Genomic DNA, 14,045 nt, shown 5'->3' with positions numbered 1-14,045 from the left:
TTCTGATTGATGTTTCTCTGTCTCTGGATCTATTTTTGTTCATCAGTTTATATTGTTCATTATATTCCACAAATGAGTGAGATCATGTGATATTTATCTTTCTCTGCCTGGCTTATTTCATTTAGCATAATGCTCTCCATCTCCATCCATGTTGTTGCAAATGATAAGAACTCCTTCTTTTTTTTACCGCAGCGTAGTATTCCATTGTGTAGATATACCACAGTTTTTTTAATCCACTCATCTGCTGATGGGCACTTAGGCTGTTTCCAAATCTTAGCTATGGTGAATTGTGCTGCTATGAACATAGGGGTGCATATATCCTTTCTGATTGGTGTTTTTAGTTTCTTGGGATATGGTCCTAGAAGTGGGATCACTGGGTCAAATGGGAGTTCCATTTTTAGTTTTCTGAGGAAACTCCATACTGTTCTCCACAGTGGCTGCACCAGTCTGCATTCCCACCAGCAGTGCAAGAGGGTCCTTTTTCTCCGCATCCTCACCAGCACTTGTCGTTTGTTGATTTGTTGGTGATAGCCATTCTGACAGGTGTGAGATGGTACAGGGAGCTCCCATTAAATTATCAACTGATTTCCCAACAGAAACACATCAGGCCAGAAAAGAATGGAAGGTAATTACAAAGTGATGCAAACCAAGGGACTGAATCCAAGAATACTCTATCCAGCAAGGTTATCATTCAAAATTGAAGGGGAAATCAGGAGCTTCGTAGACAAAAAAAGGCTAAGGGAGTTTATCACTACCAAGCCAGCAATGCAAGACATGCTAAAGGGACTGGAGCAAAAAGAAGAAATAAAAAGGTAAGAAGGAACACAGACACAAAAAATAAAAATGGCTACAAATATGTTCCTTTCAATAATAACTTTAAAGGTAAACGGACTAAGTGCTCCAATCAAAAGACATCGAGTGGCTGAATGGATAAAAAAACACGACCCATATATATGCTGTCTACAGGAGACCCACCTCAGAACAAGAGACTCACACAGACTGAAAGTGAAGGGATGGAACAATATCTTTCAGGCAAATGGAAATGAAAAAAAAGCTGGGGTAGCAGTACTTATTTCTGACAAAATAGACCTCAAAGTGAAGGCCATAAGAAGAGATAAGGAAGGCCACTTCATAATACTAAAGGGATCGATACTTCAAGAGGATATAACCCTGATAAACATATATGCACCCAATGCAGGAGCACCCAAATACATAACAAAACTCCTGGAAGATATCAAGGGAGAGAAAGACAACAATACAATCATAGTAGGGGACTTTAATACCCCACTGACATCACTGGATAAATCCTCTAGACAAAAAATCAGCAAAGAAACAGCAATCCTAAATGACTCACTAGATCAGATGGACCTAATTGACATCTTCAGAGCATTTCACCCCAGAGCCACGGAATATACGTTCTTCTCAAGTGCACATGGGACATTTTCAAAAATAGACCACATATTGGGTCCTTATTTTTCATGACCCTGAAAGTCTTGTGGAGGGCTGGCCAGGTAGTATTAGATGTCAACCAATCTGGTTGTCTGATGTTTTTCTCATGATTAAACTGAGATCATGGATTTAAGAAAATTAATAATGTTGAGAAGGAAAATAGGGGGGCAACGTTGGGGGCTTACAGCCTAGTTCAGTATCTAGCTAAAGAGTAATCTTACTTCCCCATTCTAACTGACTTGGGTGGAGCTGCAAAGCTCACCCCGAGGGGCCCGCCACAAGAAGGTATATATATATATCAAGCCCCCCCACGTTGTCAGTTCAGGCTTTGGGTCAAAGTCCCCTGGACTAGCAGCACTGCGTAATAAAGGTTTTACTTTCCTGATTCCTCTGGGGGCCAGCTGTCCTTCTCTTGGGCCATTGGCCACAACATTCTCACATATCAAAAAACAATGATTGTCCACTATAAATGGACAAATTGTATGGTATCTCAATAAGCTTTAAAAATACCTGTTTGGAAAGAACACCCCAAAGATGAATCACATTACATCGTATTATTTAATTACATCATATCAGGGAATACATGAAATCCACATGATGTTAACTTCCTTTACCTGGTTAATAATTCATTGTGTTTTTTTGTATGTTATTAATTTAAGAAAACTGTGATAAAGTATATATAACAAAATTTGCCATGTTAACAATTTTTAAAAATATATTTTTATTGATTTAAGAAAGGAAGGAAGAGGGTGAGAGAGATAAAAACATCAATGATAAAAGAGAATCATTGATCGGCTGCCTCCTGCACACCCCACAGCCCTCAACCTGGGATTGGGAATCGAACCGTGACCCCCTGGTTCATAGTTCGACGCTCAACCACTGAGCCACACCATGTATGTTGATGATTTTTAAGTGTACGATTCAATGAAATGAATGACATTTGTGATGTGCAACCAACACCACTATCTATTTCTTTTTTTTTTTTTTTTTTTTTTTTTTTTTTTTTTTAGCAGGCTTAAATCATCACTTTATTTTTCTTATATAAAATTATGTGGTGGCCACAGCTGGAGCCTGGGTCCTCTGCACAGAAACTCTGGTGTGTGTCTTTACAAGATGGTCAGTGAATTCCTGATAGGGAGACTTTGTGAACACAGTCTCTTTCCAGAGATCCGGAGTGAGATAGCTGTAGGTCTTAGAGATGGCATCAAAGGTGGCCTTGGCGAAGTTGCCCAGGGTGGCAGTGCAGCCCCTGGCCGAGGTGTAGCAGTCATCAATACCAGCCATCATCAACAACTTCTTAGGCACAGGGGCCGAGACAATGCCCGTACCCCTGGGGGCAGGGATGAGACGCACCAGTACAGAGCCACAGCGGCCAGTCACCTTGCAAGGAACCGTGTGGGGCTTGCCGATCTTGTTTCCCCAGTAGCCTCGCCGCACGGGCACAATAGAGAGCTTGGCCAGGATAATGGCTCCACGGATGGCAGTGGCTACTTCCTTTGAGCACTTAACACCCAAACCAACATGTCCATTGTAGTCCCCAATGGCGACAAATGCCTTGAACCGGGTCCTCTGGCCAGCACGTGTCTGCTTTTGCACAGGCATGATCTTTAACACCTCATCTTTGAGGGATGCCCCCAAGAAAAAGTCAATGATCTCAGATTCCTTGATGGGCAAGGAAAATAGATAGATTTCCTCTAGGGATTTGATCTTCATGTCCTTGACCAGGCGGCCCAGCTTGGTGACAGGGATCCACTCCTTGTCCTCGGCCTTGCCTCCACGGGCTCCGCGGCCTCGGCCCCGACCCCGGCCGCGACCCCGGCCCCGGCCCCGGATGCCGCTGCCAAATCCTCCACGGAAGCCGCCGCGACCTCCTATTCCGGGGCCCCCTGGGCCTCCAGGCCCTCCCGCAGCACCGGCGTCATCCGCCATTTGGTGTTTGGTCGGAAAAAAAGCCACCACTATCTATTTCTAAGGCGGTTTCATTTATAGGATGAAGAGGTACCTGGAGATGAGAACCTAGAGATCAAATTAAGACTTTCCCCCTTATCTAAAAAGCAGTGCAAGACTTTAAGGTGCGCAGCAGGTCAGATTTTCATTTCAGAATGACTCCGGCTGTAGTTGGAGAATGACTTGGAGAACAGATGCTGTGAAGTGAATGTAGGGCCTCACATCCTAGCCCCTCCACGGCCTGGGAGGGACCTGACAATGTGCTCATGGTGCTGTACTGACTCTGTGTTGGTATTTTGTATTTTTCTCAAGGAGGGACTCCTGCACCAATTGTACAGGTTCTGGATCTGCCCCTCCTACTTAAAAACAAACTTTCAGGATAAATTTATAAATCCTTAATAAGTAATTGAGGGCAACACTTACTCAGGGAAAAATTAAGCCACTGTGTCACCTGTTGAATCAGTTATGGTTCTTGGTGGTGAGCCATTCTGGCCGACTTTAGCAAAATGAGAATTTGTTGGAAAGATATTAGGGCAAGGTTAGTACATTTTTCTGTAAAGGGTCAGCTTTGTAGACCATATGTTGTTTATTGTACAGTGTAATGAGCCATTGACAATATGTAAATGAATGAGCATGACTGTGCAGCAATAAAGCTTTATTTATAAAAATAGGCTGCAGTCTGGGTTGAGTGAGTTGGGTCATAATTTGCTGACTCCTGTATTTGGAGACTCCAAGATCATTGAGTGTTTGGAGCACAGGTTTGCATATGGGTGAGTCTACAGGACTCAGTATATGCATCACCCCAGATCTACTCGGTCCTGTGTACTCACCCCTGCCTCAGCCACTTGCTCTGCTATTCCTATGGATACAGCCCCAATTGCTGCCATGGTTATTATGGCATCATAGGTGAGGAGCTTGGGTTTATTGCTTAATAACTTGGTGACTCTAGACAAATTGTTCCCTCATGAGCAGGTTAAACTGGATCAGGAATAATGTGCCTATGCTTCCTGGGGTGCTGAGAGGAGAAAGACTTTGAGGCTAGACCCTAGTTAAGTAGAAAAGAAAGTGTGATTATGTCTGTAATTATGTCTGCAATGAGTCCTGTAACTAGCTGATCGCCAAGGTCCCTTCCGAGAAGCTACAGTTATGTGTCTGGATACTTCTTTGGGAATATCCCGGAGATGGAACCATCGTGTAAAATATAGTCACTGGCATGGTAGTGTGGCCTGGAACTTTACAAATGCCTAACACATCGGCTTTTATGAGAGACAGGATGAGATCCTGATGCTCTGTTCATGATAGGCACACCGGGGAGACAGCTGGCCATCAGAAAAAAGAAGCCAAATCCATAATGCCATTCACATCAGCCTCATGGTTTAAGTTCATAGCAAAGATTCCAACATATAGTTTTAGTTTGACAACTGTTTATTGAGCATCCATTATAATAATCAAAGATTTGTTCCCTGCCCTCAAGAAATTGTAATAGTGTCATCCTAGTAAGAGAGCAGAATTAACTAGGAAGACTATTCGGGATGACTTTCTGGAATAATTAGGGGTGGGAGGTTGTGGAACATAGGTGAAGGGAGAGAGAGGGCACTCCAGCTTGGGGATATGGCTTAGAGGCAGGTATGAATAAAAGGACATTAGTCTTGTTGGAAGGGTGAATTCATGATGGGGGAAGTGAGGGATGAATTTAGCTGACTGCTGGTTGGAAGTAGAATTATAAGGGTGTGAGATATCAGGATGTGAGTTTGGCCCTGGTCTCTAAATGATGGGGTGCCATTGTGTTTTCCTGGGTGTTCTAGGAAGATAAAGAATTATAGATAGTATGGAGCACAAAGGAGGGGTAAGATGGTCAGTCGGGAAGGCAAGAAAGGAACCTGGTGTAAACATGCAAAGAATGTAAACATGTGAGACTTGAGCCTGGAGAATGACATGTTAGGGAAGAGAAGACAGAGCTGAGAAGTGTTTCAGAGTCAGGCTGGGCTGGGCATGGTGGTTGGTGGTATTGGAAGGTTGCAAGAGGAAGAGTGTTATAGATAATGGCAGATTTCCGAACCTGGGGTCTGAGGTTGAGGGTGACAGGGAACGAGGTTGGACCAGGAAGAAAAGACATCTTTAACCATGAGTTTTCAATGGTGGTGGATGTGACCACAGGTTATATCATGAGAAAGGTCAAGGGTAGAAATATAGAGACATGCATTTCAGAATTGGAAGACAGTACATCTGATCCAGCTTCCAGGCCAGAGCTGGAATTCCATGGATGTAACCTTAAATGCTGGTTATCAAGGATTTCTAGAAGTCTTCCAGGGAGCTCCAATCTCCAAGGTAGGGAGAACTTTTATTAGGTGGTTCCTCTAATTAGAAAAGTTTTCTGATAGATCAAGATTTAGCAGGCAGTGGAAAGTGGGCTGGGATGGAAGCCAGACTTACGGTGTGGCATTTGACAAGCCATGTAACCTCTCTGAGCTTCTATCATGCTGTCTACAAAATAATAGGGTGACGCTAGGGAATTTGCCATAGTTTCAATTTGTTCTGATTCAGAGTGTTGAAAGTTGTAATCATAAGAATGGATGAATGGATGGAGTTTCTGGAGACAGGGCAGAGTCCAGGGCCTAGTGGTGGAGGTGTGTGTGTGTGTGTGTGTGTGTGTGGGGGGGGGGGGGGCGGCAGTGTTAATTAGGAGGGAGAGATCCGGAAAAGGAGGAGGCATCTCTATTAGCCAGAGAGAGCCCATAAACTAGGAGAACAGTGTCAAGGCACCAGCTTGCTAGCCAAGAAAGAGAGAGAACGATTCTTGCCTTACTGAATTTTTAGGAATTGGGAGGGAATCTCTGGAATGGATGTGGGCTCAGGAAGAAGTTACAACTCTAGGTGAGATTTAGAAGCCAGCAAAAATTTGATTGAGATGGGAGGAGGTGAGTGAGCATTGGTTTATTAGTGAAAAATCTTGAGCTTCATCCAGTTACAGTTGTATGGGTATAACTCATAAAAGCTAGAATGAGTTTCAGATAAGCATAGGAGCAGAAAGTGTGATAAGTGAGTACCCTCTTGGTTGCATTAATAGAGGTAAATAGCCAGCCTGAGGAAGGTGATGTTATTGTTACAACCATGCCTGTGCTCAGTTTTAGTTGGATTGCTTTAAGAAGGACAGGTTGAACCTGCGTAAGGGGTGTGATGAAAGAACTGAGTGACATTTACCTTTGAGGGGGAGGTGGGGGGGGAAGAAGATTTTGGGGGAGTAGTGAGAACTGCCTTTAAACATCTAAGGGGGAGACAGAGCACCTGAAACGATGCCCCTCCCAGTCCTTTCTACATCTACTGCAGATAGAGCCGTTTCCGAAGGGTGCTTTGTACTTCAGGGTTCACTTTCCTTGCTTCCCCTTCCTGAACCACCTCTGCTTCTGCCATCCTCCGGGTTACCTGCAACAAGAGGTGTGGTCATCTTGAGGCTGGGCCCTGGGGGTGTTGGTGTAACAGGCTTATAGGGAGAAGATTAAAGAAGAAAGCAAGTGGGTATTCCTGTCCTCAGATGGGTGACCTTTATTGTTTCGATTATATTATCATCTCTATGGAATCATTGGTTGGACATTCTTGTTATGTGTTATTTTCTAATCCACCATAAAATCATATAACCATTAGAAAAAAAAGTTGGCCCAAACTTTAACAGAATATTTTGATTTATTTACAGAAATTTATCTGAATATTATCTAAATTATCTCACATATTGTGGACTTTGAAGTTTCCTGCATTAAGGAAAGTCATTGCTAGGAAATGGGCATCCTAGTTCCTGTGTTGGGACCTGGGTTGGATTTGGGGCTGGGAATAGGGGAAGGGAAAATGCAGAAAGGCTTGGAGGAGTCTCAGCCCACTCTGCTTTTTCCCTGCTCAGGCTGGGTAGGGATTCCAGGTACCTTGTCCCAACTCACCTCAGTCAGAAGCTCCAGGATGGGTCCTTTCCTCTCTGTGAACACATCAACCAGGGTCTGGATGAAGCAGGAGCCTTCTTTGTCATGTCTGTAGGAAAGGTACCCTGTGGATTGCAGAGAAGTGGGCTCAGGGGAGCTCCAATGGAGGTGGAAGGGTGGGAGTTTGTGTGGTGCAAGAGGGCCCGGAAGATGGTGGGTCCTGGAGGAGTGTCTCAGGGGTCAGGAGCAGTGGGCAGGACGGGGCAGCAGAGGCCACCTGCTGGGTTGGGAGCACATACCCTCCACTGTGGAGTATACGTGGAGGGCGTCCGTATACGTTGGGATGGTTTGGGGACTGTCTTTTGTGATCATCTCTACATTGCCTCCACCTACTGTTTCACCAGGGTCCTTTTGTTCTGAAACACCAAGAAGAGGAAAAGTCAGAGTCAGAGAGAAAGATGGGGGAAAGGAGAAGGTCATAAGATAAATTAGCAACACAAGATAGCTGGGGCTCTAGATCTGGGATAGGACTGGATCAGAAACACAAGCTCTGTGTTCTTGGCTTTGTCCCCACCTCCTCGACAGGCCTGCACGATGTACACCTTAGGCTTGGCTCTCAGGGCCTGGCAATTCTTGTTATTTAGAACCTCAAAGAGGTTCTCCAGCTTGACCATCTGCTCGTCTTCTCCTTCGAGGTGACCTTCTAGCCCATGTGCCATGAGCACCACGAAAGCACAGCTGACGAAGTCTTTCCGGGCATCAATGTCCTGCTGGAATTTTTCCAATTCTTCCTGGAATTGCTAAGAGCAAGAGGAATGGCCAGATTCAGGTGCATCCCTGGAGCCCACCTTCCGGTCCAGCCCTTCCTCCGTTGCCTGGGACTGGCTTCACAATACCTGAGCAGTGGGGTCTCTCTTTATGGTACTCTCAAATCTTAGCTGCTGGAACATGCGTTCCAGGGCGACGAGGTCTGCCTCCGAACCTTCCCGGGCTTTGGTGACACACAGCGTCAGGGCTACGCGGGCACCTGACATGTCATATGCCTCCTGAGCCAAGAGATGACGAAAATCATCAAAGGGGTAGAAAGGTCAAGGAGAAGCAGGAGATGTGGTCCAAAGAGGGGTTGGGGTAAAATACCAGATGCCCAGTTACACTCAAGTTTCAGATTAATAAAAAAAAAAATTAGATTTTTTTGTGTAAGTAAGTGGAAACTTGGTTCTCAAACTTAATTCATTTCTGAAGGCTGAGGAGCAATTTGTTTGAAAGCTGAATCATTTTTTACCATTAGAAAATATTCATAGCACAATTTCCTGAGGTGTTAACAATGCGAGGTTCAGTGGTAAACTGACTAAAAGTCCCGCAGTCTCTCCTTTGTCACCTGAGATACCCATGATTGATCATACAGGTATCAGCATGAAAGGGTTGTCTGGTCAAGAACTGAAGTTTTGTTCGACAACCGAGACACACTTTTCCTGTGAACAACTTGTTCAAGAAACAAATTGTTCGAGATGGGAGATGTTTGAGAACCGAGGTTTGACTGTGTGTCCCAAATATTGCATGGGATATACTTATATTATAAGATTATTTGTTGTTGATGTGAAATTCTAATTTGATTGGGCATTCTTTATTTTTAAAATTAAATTTATTAAGTAACATTTGTTAATAACATTACGTAAATTTCAGGTATACAGCATTATAATTCCATATCTGTGTACTATCTTGTGTGTTCACTACCAAAAATCTAGTTTGCTTCTAGGAGTCCAGCTCTGTTTTAGTCCTGAATGAACTTGGGAAAGTCACTCCTCTTATCTGAGCTTCAGTTTCCAAATACAGACAATGAGTGTGTGTGTGTGAAGGATTTTGAAGGTTCCTTCCAGTTGTCACATTTGGTGGCTTTGTCTCTTCATCCTTTTCATGTGTGTTCTGAGTATTACTTTCTCACTTGCAGAGGTCTCCAAATTTCTGAAGCTAATACTGAGATCCTATCTTATCCCATCTTAGGAAGAAGAATGTTTGGGTCAAAATTTCTTTCCAGAAGAGAAGCATGATACTTTGAGAGAGATGTAATAGGGCTGCCCCCCATCTCCGACTTGGGTTCCATCTCTGAGTGGTGTTTTTTTTTATTTGAATGATTACAAAGCACCTTCTAGCTCTGAATTCAGGTCATGATTTCGCATCCTCTCCACTGTCTCTGAAACATTAATCTCTTCACCTCCCCTTTCCTCAGAGGCTCCCACCCTTCTCCCCAAGCCTGCACCCATCACACCTCCTCCAAAGGCCGAGGATTGCTCATGTCTCCTCTGATTCTGAATCCGGTTCTCAGCACCCTGGACTGATCCTGGGGGTTCAAGAGAAGAGAGATTGAAGGTGTCCAAAGGAAGGCAGAGGGGATCAGGGTACAGGCTAGTTTGTACATCTGGATTTTTGAGACCCCAGTGGTGGGGACTGGTTTCATGGTCAAATCTGAGCAAGAGATGACAGTCCATGAAGTATGTCCTCTCTACTGGGACACTCCAGTGGTGTTTTTTGCCCCTGGATGTTCCAGAACTCTTGCTAGGCCCACCCATAATGCCACTTATCTGGAAATTTCCCTATCTCTCCCCCAGGACACTCACAAGCCTGTGACAGACTGAATTCATTACTGGACTGATGAGCAGGACAAGTGGCCTATGTATTCCCCTTTGCCACCCAGGAGCTGACTGGTTGAAGAGGCATCAACAAGGAGATGGGTTGGGTTTAAAATGAGAAGATCATCAAAGTGGGGGATACTACCGTAGGTCCTCGGGTTACATCCGAGATCTGTTCCTACAGCGCGATGTAATGCGATTTTCGCCATAAGTCAGAACCCACCTACCTAAGCACCTACATCACTTATATGGAGCACATACACAGCAGTAATGAAGCGAAACATTAAAAAAAAATTAAAAGATAACAATTCCTGACCTTTACTTGTGGTAAATAAATAATAAAAAACATAAAGACATAAAGCACATATGTACATACGTTGAAATGACTGAATTTTTTTTGTTTTAATAAATGGGAGATGGCGACGTAATCACAAAACAACATACATTGAGTCCGACGTAACCCGAAGACTGTCTGTACTTTGAAACACTCCCTCTCTCTGCATTGAGAACCTTTAAGATCTTCATTCTCATCTGAGTCCTGTTCTGTTTTCTGGCTGAATAGAATGACTTTTGCCATATTCTTGGTGTTTCCCCATCTCCTTGCCTTTTCTTACACTTCTTCCTCAGCCTGGAATGCGTCATTACTAGTCAAGGCCCTTCTCTGCCAGTTTGGATAGGCATCATGTCTGTCGTGTCTTTCCCCACCACCCACTTATCTCTCCACTCATTTATCTGCTTATCCATCCATTGATCTATCATTTGATCAGTTGATTGACCCTTCCATCCATTCACTTATCCACCCAATCACCCATATATCTATCTACCCAGTAAATATTTTCTGGGTATCTCAATGCTGTAAGGAAAGAGAAGCCAAATACTGTGAGGGAGAGAAAGTAGAAGGACAGAAGGAGCATGGATTCTGGAGCCAGATAACCAAAACCAAAATCAAGTTCTGCCTTGGCTTCTTCCCAGCTGTGTGACCTTGAGTATCTCACTCTCCTCTCTGAGACTCAGTTTTCCCATCTGAAAGGACCTTGAAAGAGCACTAGATGCTTTACAGTCAGAGCAAGCAAGGTAGGTTTAATGGTCCCTGTTAAGCCACTGAAAGTTGCCTCTCCCTTTTCTGGACTCCACAGCTCTGCCTGTTTAGACTTGCATTACAGTGGTGCTTTTGATTTTTATTTTCATGGCTGAGCTGACAGCTCAGCTTTTAGCACTTGAAAGCCTGATTTCTTTATCTCCATTTCCATCAGAGTCACCGGTGGGGGAGTAGGCAGAGAGGAGGTGCTGGGGAGAATTTGTTGAGCAAACAAATAATAAACAAATGAAAGAAAGGATGGATGGATGAATAGGATGAATAGGTGCATTCATTCAGTGAGAGGGGAAAGAGAGAGAGAGAGAGAGAGAGAGAGAGAGAGAGAGAGAGGGAGAGAGAGAGAGATCTGCCAAATCACTTACTGATTCTAGAAGTAGCTGCTTCTTAAAGCCAGGTTGTCTCACCACTCTCTTAGTTGCCAACAAGGCTGGGCACCAAAGAGGGGTCAGGTCCACGTGCTGACTTTAGAGAGGGAGCTGATAGTGCAGATTCTTCCCAGGTTTCTCTGGAGGGGCCTGTCTGTAAATTGAGCAGCACAGCTGTCTGGGTCTTTATTGCCCCTAAGTTTTCTGTCACTCAATAAACATCACGACACAAGGGACACACCCTTGATGAAGAAATGGACGCAAACGCCCACAGATTGAGTGATGGCAAAGCTCAGCCAACACCCCCTGGCTAAGGAGGCTGAGGCAGAGCATCCACACTAGCTAGAGATTTTACACCAGTCTCGTCCCCCTCAAGAACGGTTCCCTCCCTCCCCCCTCCCCACCCTGGTCCAGCTCATCTGGCTATTATCAACCCATCATTTCCATCATCATGCCCACTTCCATCGCTTCCACATTCAACAGTGCAGATAATACCAACTTCACTTATTTATTCTCTCATCGAGTATTCAACAACCCGAAGAGACCAGCATTGTTTGCTCCCATTTTTTCAGAAAAGCAAACTGAGACTCATAGAGGTGAAATGACTGCCTAAGGCCACTTAGCCAGTAGTTAGCACAGTTGGCATTCAAACCCAGGAGGGCCAAGCCTCCGAGAGCCCAGTCCAATGGCCGCAACTGATACTTCACAGCTGATCCAGCTTTTCTCTTCTCTTCCTCATGACCTTCCTCCTCTATTCTTTTTCAGCCTTTATTTTATTTTACCAGCTTTAAAAATATAAAATTCACATATCATACAACTCACTCATTTGAAGTGAACAATTCAATGTGTGTGTGTGAGTGTGTGTGTGTTTTACTATATTCACAGTTGTGCAACCACCACCACGGTCAATTTTAGAACCTTTTCATTACTACAAAAAGAAACCCGTGCCCTTTAATAATGTTCCCCAATCGCCATCCAAATCTTTCAGCCCCTGGCAACCGCTAGTCTATATTCTGTCTCTATAGATTTCCCTGTTACAAACATTTCACATGAATAGAATCATGTAATTGTGGTCTTAAGTGTTTGACTTCTTTCAGCATAGTATTTTTAAGGTTCATCATGTTGTAGCCTATATAGTATGTCATCCCTTTATGGGTAAATAATATTCTGTATAGATATACCTCATTTGTTTATTTATCCATCTGTATATAGATATTTGGATTGTTTCCAACTTTTGGCTATTATGAATGATGTTGCTATAAACATTAGCATATAAGTCTTTGTGTGGATATAACTTTTCATTTCTCTTGGGCTTCTATGTAGAAGTGAAATATTCAGCAGAACTGGAACATTCCTATAAAATGCTGTAGCCACTGTGAAAAACAGTAAAGATGGTTCCTCAAAAAATTAAACACAGAATTACTATTTGATAAAGCTATTACTATTCCATTTCTGGGTTTATTTTATACCTCCCAATATTGAAAATATTTTTGCGCACTCGTATTCATGGCAGCTCATTATTCACAGTGGTCAAAAGGTGGAAGCAACCCAAGTGTCCACTGACAGATGAGTGGACAGAAAAACGTGGTCCATCCATGAATATACTCAGCCTTAGAAAGGAAGGACATTCTGACACTTACTACAACACAGATGAACCTTGAGGACATTATGCTAAGTGAAAGAAGCCAGACACATACGGACATATATTGTCTGATTCCACTTATATGAGGTCTCTAGATGAGTCAAATTCATAGAGAGAGAAAGTAGAATGGTGAGTGCTAGGAATTGGGGGAGGGGGATGGGGAGTTACTGTCCCATGGGGACAGAGTTTCAGTTTTACAAGATAAAGAAGTTTTATAGGGCCCTAACCAGTTTAGCTCAGTGGATAGAGCATCGGCCTGTGGACTGAAGGGTCCCAGGTTCCATTCCGGTCAAGGGCATGTCCCTTGGTTGTGGGCACATACCCAGTAGGGAGTATGCAGGAGGCAGCTGATTGATGTTTCTCTCTCATCGATGTTTCTAACTCTCTATCCCTCTCCCTTCCTCTCTGTAAAAAATCAATAAAAGATATTTTTTAAAAGAAGTTCTGTAGGTGGACAGTGGTGATGTTATACAATAATGCGAACGTACTTCATGCCACTGAACTGTAAACTTAAAAATGGTAACTTTTATATTATGTCTATTTTACCACAATAACAAACAAACAAAATCTGGGACATTATCATCCCCCCAAGTCTTCCTTTTGTTTCAAGGTAACTCAGGCACCAGACAGGGCAGTTTCTCTCCAAATCTGCATCTCTGCATCGACTTATACATTTATAGCTGTTGGTTACTTGGCACCTGGCATGGCTCATAAATGCCTGGTGTTGTCAGAATTGACACTTGTGTTCCCTAACCCTATGGGTATAAATTGGGAAAAATACTACCTCCGCCATTACAACTATAGTATGGAAACATCTAACGTAAGTTTTGGGTGTGGAAGGGGGGCTCAAGAATAGATGCTCAAGAAATCTTAGTGGGGCATGAACCAGAATGATAAGGAGAAAAGAATGATTCTCCATGGATGGGAACAACTCTAAGTTAATTAATCAACTAATTAAATTGATAAATTATATTGATTATTACTAATGCAATAGATGCCTACTTTTATTAC

The 14,045-nt window shown here is 43.5% G+C and overlaps 2 protein-coding genes across 2 annotated transcripts; both read right to left on the bottom strand.

Moving 5' to 3' along the window:
* Positions 1-2,457: 2,457 nt before the first annotated feature.
* On the bottom strand, positions 2,458-3,395 carry LOC308250417 (small ribosomal subunit protein uS5). Its single transcript, XM_080673017.1, has one exon. The coding sequence runs from the start codon at positions 3,376-3,378 to the stop codon at positions 2,497-2,499; it is 882 nt and encodes a 293-aa protein (XP_080529143.1). The 5' UTR covers positions 3,379-3,395; the 3' UTR covers positions 2,458-2,496.
* Positions 3,396-6,714: 3,319 nt separating this feature from the next.
* On the bottom strand, positions 6,715-9,597 carry CASP14 (caspase 14; the record flags this gene model as incomplete). Its single annotated transcript, XM_080673018.1, has 6 exons — positions 6,715-6,819; positions 7,326-7,429; positions 7,604-7,720; positions 7,879-8,104; positions 8,201-8,350; positions 9,571-9,597. 6 exons carry the CDS (start codon positions 9,595-9,597, stop codon positions 6,715-6,717), a joined length of 729 nt encoding a protein of 242 aa, XP_080529144.1.
* Between the last annotated feature and the right edge of the window lie 4,448 nt (positions 9,598-14,045).

Source organism: Plecotus auritus (assembly GCF_963455305.1).
Source record: "Plecotus auritus genome assembly, chromosome: 6".
In the NCBI taxonomy this organism is placed as follows: Eukaryota; Metazoa; Chordata; class Mammalia; order Chiroptera; family Vespertilionidae; genus Plecotus; species Plecotus auritus.
The sequence above is the reverse complement of the archived record's forward strand: the minus strand, read 5'-3'. Positions and strand labels throughout refer to the sequence as shown.